At 34.8% G+C, this 17,016-nt stretch overlaps 1 protein-coding gene across 1 annotated transcript; it reads right to left on the bottom strand.

Moving 5' to 3' along the window:
- Positions 1-1,037: 1,037 nt before the first annotated feature.
- Positions 1,038-16,242, bottom strand: LOC137814678 (DNA damage-binding protein 1b). The gene is made up of 15 exons (XM_068617540.1): positions 15,836-16,242; positions 15,472-15,606; positions 15,229-15,308; positions 14,672-14,755; positions 10,915-10,999; positions 10,428-10,576; positions 8,342-10,286; positions 6,873-7,183; positions 5,618-5,933; positions 5,332-5,487; positions 4,712-4,850; positions 4,258-4,334; positions 3,276-3,415; positions 1,906-2,014; positions 1,038-1,637 (listed from the first exon to the last, which is right to left on the bottom strand). Exons 1-15 carry the CDS (start codon positions 16,001-16,003, stop codon positions 1,443-1,445), a joined length of 4,089 nt encoding a protein of 1,362 aa, XP_068473641.1. The 5' UTR covers positions 16,004-16,242; the 3' UTR covers positions 1,038-1,442.
- Between the last annotated feature and the right edge of the window lie 774 nt (positions 16,243-17,016).

Raw genomic sequence — 17,016 nt, 5'->3', positions numbered from 1 at the left:
CGCTCCAATATGAGAATCAACTCCCACATCTGTAGTTTCCAAACCATCAAGAGAAGAAAAGTGATTTTGAAGGACCAACGATATTGCTTTAACATCCCCAAGATATTTAGCCTTTCGAGGGGAGGGATGAGGCGACTGAGATGGTACAGTCACAATAGCAGAGACCTCCACATTAGGAACTGGAGCATTAGTATCCGCATGTGATTTAACCCTCTGAGGAGAGGTAGTACACAACGGAGATGGTACAATCACAGGAACAGATACCTCCACATGATGATCATCAATAAAAGTTGTTAAATTTGACTCTGAGTCCTTAGCTTGCATAACAGCAAGTGAATCCAAAGTGGGAGTGAACAACCCTTGCTTGGGTGAATGGCTACAATTATTTTCCCTTAAGTTTAAAATTGTTATATATTGACATATTATCATTGTTTTAAAATTATTATTGGCAAAAACTGTTTTAGTAATGTAAAATAAATATTAAGTTCATTGATTTATTTAATCTTTTTTTTTATCGTACAAACATTCCAGGTTTATTTGTTTAATTTTTCTAGATTATTATTGATATTCTATGAAATATTACATACACACACAACTTATAGTTCTAACTATATATCAACAATTTTTATATACTTCTATTCATAATATTTGTACCTGAATTTAATAATTGTTTAGAACTGATTTTGTTCATATATAATTCAGATTTCAAAATATAGGTGCAACTAATTTCCATTTAACACTTTTAAATATAAACAATTTATATGAGCTTCATCTTATTGAGTATTAATATTTCATAATAAACTTTATCTTTTAAGTTGAAGAATAAAACATTAACCCCAGGCATATCAGAGTGGAAACACTAGTTATCGTACATATTAAGTTTTCTCATTTTGCTCTGTATACTTTTCCGTTTTGTCTTTCTACAGGTACGAGCAATTACAGATCCAACTAAAGATAAAATAACCTTATTTTAAGCAGCAGCACTCTTAAGAAAAATCTCAAGTGGGAATAATGAATAACTATACAAGAACAAGGTCTAAGAAAAAAAACTCACAAAAATGATTTTATTTAATATACAACAATTTTAAAATTTGAACATAATGACTAAGAAAAAAAAAATGCTCCCCTTACTAACTTAATATACAATTTATCGTGCCAAAGATATTTTCCTACAGTGTAATTCATGAAAAGTACAACAGATACAGATACAGAGACTAAGTGATGCTGATGCTGAGCGGGCACCAGTCGTTGAGGACCAGGAATCTTACCACCTGAATTTTGGCTTCACAGACTTGAGGGGGATAACGTGCTCTATATCAGACAACACTTCCTGAGGCAGGTACGCAACTGTTGACGGAAAATATTGTTTAGAACTGCATATGCATGTCCCAATTTCCGCGTACCATTGTAAAAAACCAGTGGGAACAGGGAAGAAAGGTGTATTAGTTCAGAGCATAATGAACTCGTTCAAGAAGTTGAACCACCTGATTTACAGAAACATGGGGGGATAGGAGTGGCTTCAAACTTGGTTTTGCTATATCAGGTGGCTCGGAAGACAAAATCATCTTTTGCTGCATACTTGTCAGCTCCAAAAACTGGGTTAACACGTCACCGTCAAGTATCTTGGGTACTCCACCCTAATATAAAATAGGTGTAAGAAAACAGGCTTGGCAACATATTCTTGTGTTCCTTTTAAAAATGCTTTTTCAGGAAGCAAGTAAAAGGTATTTCCTCCAAATATGCTAAATCAAACATGCATTATAAGAAAAAGAGAACGAATCAAGGATATGAACGGCAAAATCTATTCCATGTAATGCTTGAGTCAACGATATTCAATCAGGAGGAAAAATGAAATGAAATGAAAATGAAACATCACATGATAATAAACTAAAGTGAAGTCCTTACCCGAGTTTCACGACTGCGAAACTCATTATGATCATTTCCTAGAACAGGCGCAGTCAACTGATGGACAACAAGTCTTTCTTGCACTGCTTCTAATAGCTCATATTCTTCCCTGTACACAGAAAAATGATGGTTCTCATACATATCAAAAACTAAAACCTAAGTAAAAAGCACTAGAGCATCGTCTCCCAAAACTCATCAATCCGCTGAAAGTTGATAATTATATATGTTAATAAACAGCATCTAAAATTTTCAACAGTGCTGAAATTATGGGATTTTAGGTACTGAGAAAAGAGACTTCGTATATCATATAATCCGAAAGGATGCTCCAATATTCGATTCATATATTCTAACAAACAGAACAGCACAACAAGTATGGTTTGCTGAAATAACTTTTTTAACATTTCACATCTCCAAAATAAAGCAACGAGCTCGGAAATGACACTGCCAACCAAAATTGGCATATTACACAATCCCTCGTCAATGCAGGAATAAATATTAATTGCTAAGCAATAAATCCGTATATTCAGTTGAACTGAATCCTCGAAGGCCAATCTTATTCTAAGCAGATAACTGGAGCAAGTCAAAATTTAGATGGAACTCGATGTTTCTACTAACTGTTTCATGTAACTTATCAAGGCTAAAACACTAAATGCAATAAAGTTGAAAAAGAAAAAGCTCCTATATTGGAACACATGGTCAACCATATCATCATCAAGACAATAAAATATCTGAGTAGCACAGAATTGCAGCTTCAAAACCTGAAGCATAATTTAAGTTGTTATTATTTTTTATCTTTTAACTCAGAATATTGTTCATTCCAGATATTATGATCCCCTTCCCTCGTATTATTCTCTGCCTCTAATTGTACATATGCAGGTACTTATGACACTACATGCAAATCATGCCATTCAGGGTTCTGATTCCGTGGTCATCCACGTATTTAGAAGGTGACTAACAAGTCTGTGCAGATTTACAATTGCAATTTAATTGTCATAACATCAACGAGGAATAAGTCAATTTAAGAAATAAGAAGAGGTTCTGGTACAATACCAAAAATATAGCTTCAGAAATGGGAATGATATGCCAAAAACATAGTAAGAGTACCAATGATCTTAAAATCACAATTTCTGAGGAAAGCTCTTGGTTTCCCTCAAAAAGTAATAAATGGTTTTCTTCTTAATAAAACTCTTCCATGTTTTTAAAATGGACATTGGACAACAAAACGCTTGGAATACTTATTTGGTAAGACCTGGAAAACTATAAATCTATATCAACCAATATCATGCATGAGAAAAAGTTCTAGAATGACCAAACTCCAACTAATGTTCACCTAGAATTTATTCAGAGTTACTGACAACATATTTTGGTACCTTGATAAAGGGATGAAGATCATTATGCTTCCTAACAGGGTACTGGCAATAATAGTATTTTGTAGTGAATCAACATTTGTCTTGGGGCCATTGCCGCCTTGCAAAACATCATCAGCTGGAAGTCTGTATGAATATGAACCCTGAGTAACAAAAAACATTAATTACGTATAAATTACTATAAAAGCAAATTAAAAGGAGAGAGGGGATGAGTAGATATAAATTGGCAAGTTACAGAACAAGACATCACTAAATCCAAGAACAAAATGATCGATGTGAAAACTTATGCAAAGAAGCTAATCCAAAGTATAGAATCACCAGGATATCATGCCAAAATACATTTAAATAGTAACGAAAGGGGCCTGTGAAACATAGCAGAGTCCTTCTGTTTTAGCTAGTGTAATTGTTTACACGAATCACAAAATATATATAGACCATAAAGTATGAGCTGCCGCACCATGACATTTGACGAGTCATTGCAAATACTCTTTTGGAACTCTTTGCAAAGAGATTAACTTTTTTTTATAGTATATTTACAAACAAAAGTGTAAAAAATAATGCTTTGTAAGCAATAATTTTAGGACCAGTTCATGTATCTGTCTCTACTGGTGTATAGCATTATTTCCATTATCATAGAACCAGAAAACCAGGGAACATTCACCTTTGGTGCATGATGCATCTATCATATAAAGAAAGGACCATAGTTGAAAGAATAAAAACAAAAGGTTTGTTTGGTATTTTGAGCCACTTATGAAAACATGCTCTAGCAACAGTTCACAATTGGAGATAGCAGACAATTATCATTGAACAATTGTTTAAGGATGAGTCTCATGTAACATCAAAACTATCTCTTGCATACTTATTCACATCATCATTACAGTGATTGATCACAACATATTGCATCAAACAAATCAAATTTCTATAAGAGTTATCGAGATTTAATGCATATTAATACCCATTCTTCCAAGACATTTAAAGGATATACCTTCTGGACGCTCAAGGCTATCTCGGCCATGAAATAAGCACAGCTTAGTGTCATGTTGCATTCAGTACTTGCGTTGTCTGATGCAGGTCACCAATAACAAAATAAGGTTAGAATCTTAATTTCAGGGGGAATATAAAAAATGAACAAATAGATTTAAGCTTGGCAATAGCATAAACATAGTTTTTTTTTTTTAAATCTTAACCAGCATTCTCCATTGCAACATGACATGGGATGTTCTTGCAAAATATTTAATGGAAATTGATTGGATGTTCTTGTATTTCATTTAAATGTAACAATCAGAAGTAACAGAAATGGGATATTTTTATTAGTAGCAACTTGCAAAGCATTAAAGTTCATATTTTGAAAACCCAGGTCCCAGAGAAAACAAATTTTCATAGATAAAAGTAAACCCTAGAATTGAATCACACAAGGGAAAGGCTTAGTTGAAGCATACCTTCCAAATGATTTGAACATAAAATAGCAATGCCCCCTTTACGATCCGAAACAACAGCCGTATCAGCATCCATCAAAATGCAATCAGCAACTAACCTTCGTGATGGATCACAGCAAAGTTGCTCCAATTTTCTAGATTCCTAGCATAGAAGATACAAACTAAACAAGTTCAGCAGCACTCTGGCTTTTCTAAAGGAAGAAACGTTATAAAAATAACAAGATATAAATACAGAAGCAGGTCTTAATCTATGGGGCCATAAACGATTAAACAAACAAGATAACTTCTATTTTGTAAACAAAGATTTCATTAAGATAGAAGAGAAAGATACAATTGAAAGAAGATCAGGGAACCTCAAAACTAAAGAATTTGAGACTGAAAAACAAAAAGGAAAGGGGGTTCATAGCACTGAAACATGCAATGCATACCAATGTGTGCTTCTCTTTTTGCACCTCAATCATAAAACAACTTTAATACAGATGAAAATGAAGAGAGGTATAAGATGCACAAAAAATACAAAGTCTTCTAGTTAGAAGGAAAGGAGTACAAAAGATAACTCTAATTTTTAGTCCTTTAATTTAGTTTGAAAAATAAATACACTGCAGACAGCCAACATCACTCACCTCGTGATAAGAAAATAAAATGATTCCATCACGACAATCACCAACTGCAATTCTTGTAAAATGTGCACTCAAAGATGTTATCATGTGGTGCGTCCTTCCCATAGCATACCTTCTCACTCTTTGAGGATTGTCATTAAGGAAACCACAAACATAGAACTGAATGGCAAGAAAGTAACCCAATGAGAAAACTGTATAAACCAAATGTAGACGACAGATACAAAACCTTCTGATTCGGGTCCTTTTTGACAGAATAAACGGAGAAAAAGGCAAGAGATTTGCTACTTACAGTATTGCCAGCAGATGCCAAGAAGTAACGATCAAGATAAGGACAGATTTTAAAAACCACTCCTTGCCATTTTCTTGCATAAGCCAATCGGAACTGCCATACTTCATTTTCATCAAGTTTGATGCCATCAGAACTATTATCATCGGGACTGCTGCCAAGGCTGCTGCTCGATAACTGTTCAGGAGCATATGAAACAATTTCATGGAATGGCGAAGTTTTTTGAGATGATGACCCTGCCTTTGAACAGAATGTCATTGAACCACTATCTGAATTTTGCACATGAACAAGACAAAGAACAAGAAGACGACCCTTGCAACTGTCAAAGAAGCAACCTATTAGAATAGGGTAATCAATAAGAAGGCATAAAATTCAGAAATTATTAACCTTTCACCACCATACATGAATACAGGGTTATCAAAGTAAATATAAACACTGTTTTACAGTCCCACAATCCTGTTGTTCTTCATGCAAAACTAAACACGACATGGGACCTGATATTTTCTTTCTCATGGAGAAAATTCTAAACAAAAAGCTAATTGGTTCAGCATAATCCAACTCTAAATCAGAAGAATGCAGACATTCTGACCAAACCCCTCTCCTCTCTCAGATTATTACATTGATCCTACATGCCTGGTAAAGCTTCTAGGTTCAATGCATCTTGGGAAATATTAGTCTCTTCATTTATCTCTTGAATATAAAAAGACCATTCTGCTGGGAGCAAAATCCGCTCAAGCATAATCAGAAAACTGCGTCTCATTTAGATTCTAGGAGCCCACTGTTGAAATCTGTCTGGAAAAATCTCGTTCAGAAAACTACAGTGTAGTCTTAAGCAAATTTACATCGAGACTATAATGAATAAAAGTTCCAACTGAGTTCTCAAACTGGTTGATGTAAGGGCAGTAAGTCATGTTTTGAGCGGGTGTCTACTGGTTATTACATGAAGCTTTATTAATCAATTATACTGGGTATCTTTTATTCTTAAGCATACAGATTGCAATATTGCACACTTGAGGGACTCAGTTGCCATTAAAGCATGAATGAAACTCTTCTTTTCGAGAGTTGAGATGTGTACACTCCTTGAGAAGGAACTTGCAAGAAGTTTACCAGCAGCTTGGCTTGTTTAAAGTCATAAAAGGCCATGTTCAGTTCAGGGAAAATTGGTAGCTAGCAGTTTCACAATTTGATAGTAAAAAAGGAAAGAAATTACTACCAATTAGCTGGTGATTTTAAAACATAGGAAACCTAAATGTCATACCTTTCAGCTTCACCACTGGGCATTACAGCTGGACCAGAAGACAGACTAGTTCCAACAATAAGCACTTGCTCACTTCCAACTCTTACTAATTCCATGGATTTTCCTGTTTCTCCAAGTTCGAGTCTAAAAGACGACAGTACTGACCCACTTAGGGGATCCACACAACATATGTCAGACAAACATGTACCACAATTCAGTTCAGTCCTCATAACAAGCAACATTTTGCTTTCATCGTGATACAGGACCTTCCTAGGAGTGCCCTCTAAATGAAACTTCTGCATATTAAGTCTCTTGCTGTGAACCATTTCCACCTAAAGTATCAAGTGATAAATACAGTACAAGTCAAAACAGCAAAATCATAAGAACCACAAAAAGCATAAAACAAGGAATGAAAAGAAGTGGTTATTTCTTGGTGAGCAAAGTTAGCAAAATAGGGAAGAGATGTCAGTCATATGACCAAAAAACTATATGTTTCTCATTTTGCATTGAGTATGTAATGTAAACCTAAATCATATTAATAAACGGAACTTATCTGTTTCAGACAGAAAATCAATTAATAATATTTGGAAGAAAAGATCACAGAATGCAGCAGCATCCTCTGGCTTATGGGGATTCAAATGCAGAAAACAATAGAGAAGATAACCAACACAACACAATGGTTTCTCCAGACACCAGAGTATACCACCACCCAAAACTTCTCATAATTTTACATTGAATAATTTTATTTGTAAATCTAATTTTACAACAATGAGAATGAGAAAAAAGAGAGAAGTTTGGGATGAGGTGGGAGATCCAATGGATATAGAAAGAAAAAGTGTTGCATAAATTGTTGTATGAACAACTTTTACCTAACAATTTCCTCCCCTCAGCCCCCACCCATTTCTCATATCCTCCCTCCCTTGCAAGACTCTTGCAAATCTTCCAAATTATTACTCTCCACTCTCCTATTACCAGCTGTCCATCAGCATAACTAATTCCTCATTTGTCTTTCCCCAACCATTCATTTATAATTTGGTTACTACTTTATACTCACCAAAATTATTGCAATATGCACCTTTGGGATATTCTTTGTATCCTACATATACATCAATAAAAGTCGAACCATGTAAGTTGAATACACTGTGTTTTCCGTCCTATCATTTGTTAAAGTGATGTTATATTTAAATGCACAAAAAAATCTTGAAATATATTATGTGTTGTGATTACTATCAATATTTTAACTTGTGTGGTAGTGAATACAACATAATTTTGTTGGATCGTCTCATTTCATTTCTTACATAAGATTTGCTGGTCTTGTTTCTTAATAATGTGCAGTAGGTTATTGTTCCTATTTTTTTGGGAAAATGGAGGATAATGTCACACCCTTGGGTACCTTCAATGCACTATAAGTTACAAAAGAAAGTGCAACCAAAGAAATAAAGGAATAAAAAAATATGGCAGCAAGGGATGCTGTGATGTGATTTTCTTACCAGATGTAAACAGTTTTCTGCAACAAACAATATTCCTTTTGGACACTCAACAGAGCAAACAGGAGTTACATGTGTGGAAGGTTGAAATGAGATAGAAGTATACGAAAGGCTATGTCTTGCACTATGCAACAACCAAGGCCTATCACTAAGAGCAATTATATCAGCATCCAGTGTGTCACCTAGTGGCACCAAGAAAACGGGAGTAATGCCAATGCGCCGAATAGCAATCAATTGAAGTGTTAAAGGAAGGTCATTTCTCATGTCAAAAGCATTACTTGCAGAATTTACCAAATTTATAGAAGATAAAGCAGTATCCACCATATTTATGGGTGATGAAGGACATGGTTCCACCGGCCACTCAAAGCGAAGGAGCATTCCATTCCTTAATCCAGCAACAACATAATACTTATCAACAAATACAAGCCGTACATCTTGAGGTACACAACCACTTATGGCAGTCCCTATTGTATTAGTCAATGAAATTGTCCCACAAGCAACTACTGTAATTCCTCCACCTGGTGAAAAAAACCAAATTTCCACAGAAGGCCTGTGTGTACCGATAACAAAGGTTTTATTGATGTCTACTCCACTTTGGAAAGAAGACATGCTACTATTATTTGATGAAATGGATGAATTTGATGGTTTTTGCTCAATTTCTTGTCCAGGGATGGAAATACATGATAATTCATTCTGCAGTACCAAATGTTGCATTTCATAAATTTCATATTCATAAGATGATAGGAATCTAACCCCAAGGATAAACAGAAAGCACGGGTTAGAGGTTGACACAACTACGAAATTATGCCCAACTGCCCCCAAACTGATACTCACATTATCTGGAGACCAAGATGTGGAAATAGGAGAGGACAAAGGGATACCTTCAGAATGAGCAGCTTTAGTGGGCAAACAAAGCTTAACAGTATATCGGTGGATCTGAACAAGTACACCATCAGTCACAAGGCCACATGCCAAAGTGCAGACATTAGGTTCAAAACCAACTGAATCAGTCACATCAGTAAAACTTAAGCCAACTGACAATATTCTGGTTTCCTCAACAAATGATAGAACTAGAAAAGAATGATGTGAATCAGTAACTTTCATTCTGACAGTCCAAGTACCAGTTACCCCCTGATATATAGAAGCAGTCCTGAGTAGATTTTCCACATTAATACCATTTCGAATTATCCTTAATGACCCCTCTGGAGCCACACCACAGCAAGCAAACATTTGATCATGCTTCTCATCACGATAATCTACAACTGCCATATCCAAGATTGGTGCAATGTTTTGAATAGGGTTTGTATAGCATAGCCTTCCATCTTCCAGTTTCAGGACCACACCATCCCCCATTTCCACAAGCGCAGCTACATATCCACCTTCAACCCACAAAAGTGCTTTACACGGCAGACCTTTATAGAGACACTCAGACAGATTAACTTTAGGGCCTTCAGAATCAAAAAGAACTTCAATCATAAAAAATTCCCCAGTATCTACACAGAAAATCATCCTAGGATCTCTATTATTTTCAGGTTCCCAACTCCATGAGCATATGTATTTGTAACCTGAATTAGCACCACCATTGTCACTGTCTATACACATGGGATCGTAATCACTCAGCTCCAACAAAGCACAGGCAGCAACATTAAAGCGTTCATCGTCAACATCGTGTAATTTACATGAGTCTTCCACATAAGTCTGCTCTTCCATGGCATTTGGTAAAATGTTCAAGTTAGTCTTATAAACACAGGATGGGTTGTGATGATCTCTAAGATCCATTAAGAGAACATCCCCAGTCCTGAACAGAAATGCAAGTCCCCTGGAGTTAGGAACTTCAACAATGTCATATGCTAGAGGCCCAGCCTCGGCATATTGAGAAATAACAAATATTTTGTGTGCTTTAACATTCCATTCCAATAATAGCAATTCATTTTGAAGGGCTCCCCTCCTGTAGTGCAAAAAAATGCATGTTTCAGTGAGTATACATCTTCACAAAGAAAGACAGCAGAAACAGAAGATAACTTCCATTATAGACATGTATTCAAGACAGAATAAACTCCTGACAGTGGGCAACATTGTATCACCATACCTATTTATAATAACAGCTAGTACAGGATTATGCTCCTTGCTAGGTTGTGAAATGAAGCAGATGCTCCAAATAGTACCACGGATATTGGTTCTGTGGATGCTTCTTGAAGAACTTGCAGTTCCATCACTTTCAGAAGGATATACAATTCTCTAGAGTTAAGCAAAAAAGATCACAAGCATATTTCTTCAGACAATAAAATTATCAAAATTAGACAAAATAAAAAATACAAATAAGATACCAATATATACTGTTACAACATGAAAAGAAAGGGAAATGAAAGGTTAGTAAAGGAAACCAATACATTAGAACCTTCAAAAGTTCAATCTCTTCAAAGATCCACCAAAAAATATGCCCTAAATGTATGTCTAGTTTATAGCCTATACCACCAGAAAACTAAAACAGTCCTCTATCATACTCATATACGTATTTTGCTAACACACCAACATGCAGCATTTCTAAAATGAAGGATGGTATAGTAATTTTGGACCTCATCAATGATATCACCACTGGACATTGACATAGAAAACAAGGCCAGCCGATCTTCATATGCACTGGAAGCAATAAAACAACCACTGCAGAAAGAGAAACATAGGAATTAGTAATATACACCAGAAAGCTTACCATGTTTTTTCCGTTTGTCCTTGAGCATTGTTAAATATAAAACTATTCATGAGCCTTCATCCAACAGCTTAAGCTTTTAGATGAGTAGGACCTTCACATGATATCAAACCTCTTTAACCACGAGGTTCAAAGCTCAATCCTTGATGCTTCAAAACTTTTAAATTAGATTTGAATACCAACACAAGGTGGGCCCAAGCAATGCTCATGCTTCAAGCGCAAGGGACTCTTGTATTCTAGACATAAAATCATTCATGACCCTTGACATAACGGTAGTGTTTTAGCTAGTTGGCCTCGAACAAAATGTAATCCCGAAATTACTCTATTGTGTACGCAAGAACATATCTTAGCCCAAAAATTATGAAAATAGATCTCTAGGGTCTAAACAATACATGTCACCCAACCAACAGTGAAATAATTCACTAGCATTAGTGACTGATTTATTGGAAGGATTTAAATTTAACCTACGGGTGTAGTGATAAAGCTTAAAATTATGAATTAGAATTTAGGATAGAGTTTAATTCAACCGTACAAAACAGACTTGTAAGACGATATTTGCACCTCACATATATACTTTTGCTATATTTCCAGAAGATGAGAAATCTCCAACACATCCTTCTCACACCAATAACTAGATATCTCAAGGGACTGGCTGTTTGTGAATGGTCTAATAGCGGCTAGCTAATAAGCCCATCAAACATAGTAAGGGTAAATTTTGATACCATATGAGAATTTAGGATTAAGTCTAACTCAACCCTACAAAATCAACTTATAAAGTGGAGTTTACACCTTACATAGATACTCTATTTAGCCATATCTATAAAGGAGAATCTCCAACACTGAACAAAACATGAAGACAGATGTTTACAAATGGTTAAAAGAATTTAATGGAAATGAAGAATCTAAGTTAGAACAATGATTTGTCACTTTATTATATGCTTATAGTTTCAAATTTCTACTGGATGCAATTTAAAATGTTATTGTAAAACTCTCAGCACATCACAATGGGCCTTAAAGAGTAAGTAGCCATGATAACACACTGTTATTAATTGGTTTGAATTAAATTTTAGTTCTGATCAAACCGTTAGATGGATAACAAAAATCCCTCACGTCCCTTAAATGCTCACTTATGACCCAAAACTCTCAATGTTGTGTTCCAAACATATCAAGAAACCATAAATTTGTTTCCACACAAAAATAAAAAAACAGCCACCAAAGCACAGCAGAAAATGCTGGAGCTGGAATTGCAAAGATAGACTCTTTGGGAACAGAGATGCAGCCAGAGAGAAAGAAGAAAAATCTAGCTCTTGAGCATCATGAAATGAATCATGTCAATTTAAGAGAAAAAAAAAAGTTTACGCATGTAGGTTACCACAGTTATTATCAGCTGATCATGTGCTACGAGTCTCATTGTGTCATGGAAATGGAATACAGCTGTAGCTTCTAGCATTCCAAGCACACTCACAATGCCTCTCCCTCGTTATGTTGTATAAGATCAACTTTTTGTTTACAATAATTTAAAATTTGAAATTCTTTAAAAATAAAGCTGAGAGTAAAAAGGAAAACAATAGAAAATAGTTCAGTTGAAAAAGTATACAATGTAATACTGTAGTTTGAAGTTAAGTGATAAGAGTATTACTAAGAAACCTCCAATTGAGAAGGTTTATGATAGAACGAAAGGGGTAAAACAGGGAAGGACCATGTTCCTTGAATTACATGGAGGATTCTTTCTTTCCTTTTCCTTCTTTTTCTTTCAATAAAAGTTCCCTTATTTTTCTTCCCCTTAAATTAGTTTGTACCATTTAGGGTATGGCACTCAAATACTAAGCAAATTTCAACTCTATATAGCAAACTGGCCATGCCTGCCCTCAATACCACTGTATACCATGAAAAATTCTATTGGGAGCATAGAGTTGGAAAAAGGAATTTTTAGCAGACAAGTGCTTCTTCAATGTTCTTTTTCCAAGTAGCCTACACACTTGGTATAGCTAGGTTCAATACATCTTAAGAACTAGGGGTATTTTAATTCTTCTCTCGTAAATTGTTTTGGCATTAATTATCTTTCTCTTGAATATGAACAATTCCAATTTACTGGGTAGAAAAAACACTTCAGCACAGGCAGAAAATTTTTTTCTTCTCATTTTCTAACATTGTATCAGAGCTTCCAATCCAAGCGGGACTCTGCTTCACAAAAAAAAAAAAAACTTCTGTAGAAGGTCTGACAGTGCTCTTGAAGCTGTCAGACATTAAAAAATTCAACTAGAATTCCAACAACTTCCAGTCACCACAAATTTTCTGGCAGCTGCCTGGCATGTTCTACAGGTAGTTTTGCTCCAATGCCTGTTTGATTTAGGGTGGGTTCAAGTCCAATTAGTATCATTTACTGTTCATTATGAACAGGCACTGAGGCATCCTGCCATACCTACGGTAGCAGAGCTCTGGGTAGTACAGACCTCATTCTACTGAATTTTCCTCAGTCTGAATAATATATACTACATATATCATTTTTCTTATTCATTCCTGCTATATTTTGTTCATTTCTGTTACTATTGGATTCAGTTTTGTATCAAACTGGTCCAATCTGCCAGATTCAAAGAACAGAGAGTAACGAACTAAGGAGAGGAATACAAATAAATGCTAGGCAAGAAGATAGAGGCAGAAGTAGCAGCTCTGGAAAAATAAGTAGCCCTCTGGAGGAAATGGTCTAAAGGCATATGAGCACCAGGAGATGTTAATCGAGATGACAAAGGGTATGGAGAAATTACCTTCTTCATAAGGATGGAAGAAGCTTCAAGGGAATTCTATGGATGAGTTCTTACAATAGGTGAAAAAGATGGAACTACTGATGTTCATCAGAGATTCAACTGGTTGGATAGCTCGAGAAAAGTTTACTACTTCCAAGTGATGGAGATGAGTCTAAATGTTCAAGTGAAATCACATGGCCGTGTATGGAAGGATCCACAATTGCAAAGAAACCTAATATGATTTAGGAACAACTCAAATGTGAACTTCTTGAGACATAGATGGATGAGCAATGGCCACAACTTAGCATCGGGGAGATGGATGAACTTCAGCAAGTAGAGAGTGTATATGAGATGAGTGCATACAGGAGTTTGAACAGTTAACTGTCCAGGTAAAATGGCTGCCCAACAACAAATATTTTGGGTATTTCATTCATGGATTGAAGAGGATATTTGTGGCAGAGGCACAACTTCTGTGCTTTTGGTCTTCTGTCCCATCCAATAAAAATGAATCTAGCAAGGGCGATCAAAAGTGAATTATAGGATCAGCTTGATTAAATCAGGGATGAGACTATCAGGAATAAGAGAAGTTTCGGGTTGGGTTCTGCAACCCAAAATGGGCCATTTAACTCAGGCGGCACACACATTTTAGAAGTATTTAAATATGATTACAGAAGTAGATTTAAGAATCTGGAGATCCTATCAGCCATGTTACCTGTTTATTATCAACCAAAGTAATTTGTGCGGTCAACCTAGAAGTTCATGTAGACCAATTATGAGGACATCCTTATTGTTTTGCAATATGTGAAAGAGTAATGTATGCTTACAGAATGGAACAGAACACGTAACTTAGAGATAAGAATTTGTGACCAGAAAACATATCACCTGGAATCAACTGCTAGCTTTCTTCCAGGAAGATCCATCGGGTTTCCAGGATTAGACATCTGTATATGTGTTACAGAAACAAACCTACAAAGATGCATACATAAATTAAAAAATCATACAAGTTAATTCTTTTTGGGTTAAATAAATTTTTAGTACCTCCAAAATTGGTACCACCAACAAAATTTCAGTATTTTTTATACTCAAAACATTTAATAAATATGTGAATTTGATCTTATTCCCTTACTTTTGAATTAATGGAATTGACATACTAATTTTGAAAGTGTCATGTGTCACATACTTGCAAATAACTTAATAGAATGATTACATGTCAACATTAATAAAGTTACTCAGAAGACCAATTTCAATATGGATCAATTTTGGAGGTACCAAAAACTTCTTAACATACTATTTTTCCACTAAATAAAGTTCCTAACATGTAATGAACATTTATGATGTTCAAAACATGCACTAATGAACCAAAAACTGAGAACACTCGACCATATCATCTTATACCAATCCAGTGAAAAAGAGAAGAGACAAAGACAGGGCAAGCAAACCTGTGCATTTCATTGCAAAACGTGAGCAAGGAAAGCTTCCCAGAATCGGATGTAGCAACCAAAAGGTCTTTACCCCACAGCTACAGAACCAGTATAAAGGACTAAATAAAATCAACCTTAGCATATAAAAATATGCCACCCAAAACAATAAATAACTTCATCGAATCAAAACAGGCAGATACAATGAGTTCCTCACAAAACAGAGAACAGTTAGCCAGAGTAGACAAAAAACGAGCAACACACCTGAGGATCACGTGCACGAAACTTCTCATTCCAAGGCAATATGGCAAGATCTTTGATGGTGCCAAAGACCGGCTGATCACACACAGATTGCACATTCCCATCATCTTCAATGACCACCAATTCAATAGACGTCTCCTGAAATCACAAATAAACAGGAGCAACACAACATGTCGTCCCAGTTCCAGTCCCAATCAAAACAATATAACAAGAGAAACACACTCGGCTCGGCTCAGTTCAGTTAATTACGCCAAATAAAACACCTACTCTATACTGCAGCATGTAGTGGCAACACACCATAAGCTAGATTTTCGATAATGTGAGAAACGAAGAGGAAAAAAAAGGAAAAGAAAGAGAAGAAGCTCACCTTGCCAAAAACGATGTCATTTGAGGAGGGAGAACGGATGTGAGCGTAGAGGACCTGAAGAACGACGCTTCCTCTGAGGACGCATTTGGAGAGGTAGTAGCGCGAGGCGGAGGAAAAAGAAGAAGAGCCAGACTTCGCCGAAGAGCATTCCTCTTCGGAAACCGCCATTTCCTAATAGTTGCCGCTTAGGTTTGAGTTGAGCGATTGATTGAATTTGATTGCTGAGAAATTGGAGAGTCTGAATATCGTGTTCATCAAGAGTTGGATAACATGATGCACGCACAGAAACACACACTTCCAAGTTCAGTAGATGATGAAGATGAAGAAAGAGGAGAAGAAGAAGAAGAGGGCTTCTTTACTTTTGTTTCGTTTTTTCCCTTCATTCATGTCTCAACCATAAACAAAATGGGAACACATACATTTTATATTTATATTTATAATATGTATTTTTTTAATTATATTTCTCTTTATCACCCTTTGCTAAGTTTATTCAAATTTACTGAATATATACTTAAATTTTGTTAATGTGCAAATGGTTAATATTTGATTTTGGTTTTTTATATGCATTATTCATTGAATAATTAAATAGTGTTAAATCTGCAACTTAATTGAGAATTGCAGAACAAAAAATGTTAAATGTTAAATATTAATTTTATATTTTGTTTTCTTTTATTTTAACATTATTTAATTTATTCTTCAAATTTCCTTGATCTTCAACTTACTTTTTTTATATTCTATACACTCAAAACAATCATTAAATAAAAACTAATTTTAAAAACAAAAAATAATTAATTATTATATTAACTAAATTAGATAAATAATAAATAAATAATAAAAAACTAAAAAAACTGCTATAAATAAATTAGATTTAAAAAAAAAATCTTTATGTTATTAGATATTTAAATTCAAAAGAAGTATTAAATACTTAAAATAAAAGTTTATTATATATTAAAAAAAGTATACTTATTTATATTTATGCAAATAATTAATATTTGACGAAGATATTTTTTTTAAATCTCATTGAAATATAAAGACTACTAATAAGAAATAAAATTAGTTACTTATTTTATTTAAAATATATTCTGTGGTTATTATTCTATATATAAATTTATACAGTCCTATTTATTTAATATTTATAAATAATCAATTTATATTAAAGTATTGATTTTAGTATATAGTAA

This window comes from Phaseolus vulgaris, chromosome 1 (genome assembly GCF_000499845.2).
Source record: "Phaseolus vulgaris cultivar G19833 chromosome 1, P. vulgaris v2.0, whole genome shotgun sequence".
NCBI classification, from domain to species: Eukaryota; Viridiplantae; Streptophyta; class Magnoliopsida; order Fabales; family Fabaceae; genus Phaseolus; species Phaseolus vulgaris.
This window is presented reverse-complemented; position numbering and strand designations above follow the sequence as displayed.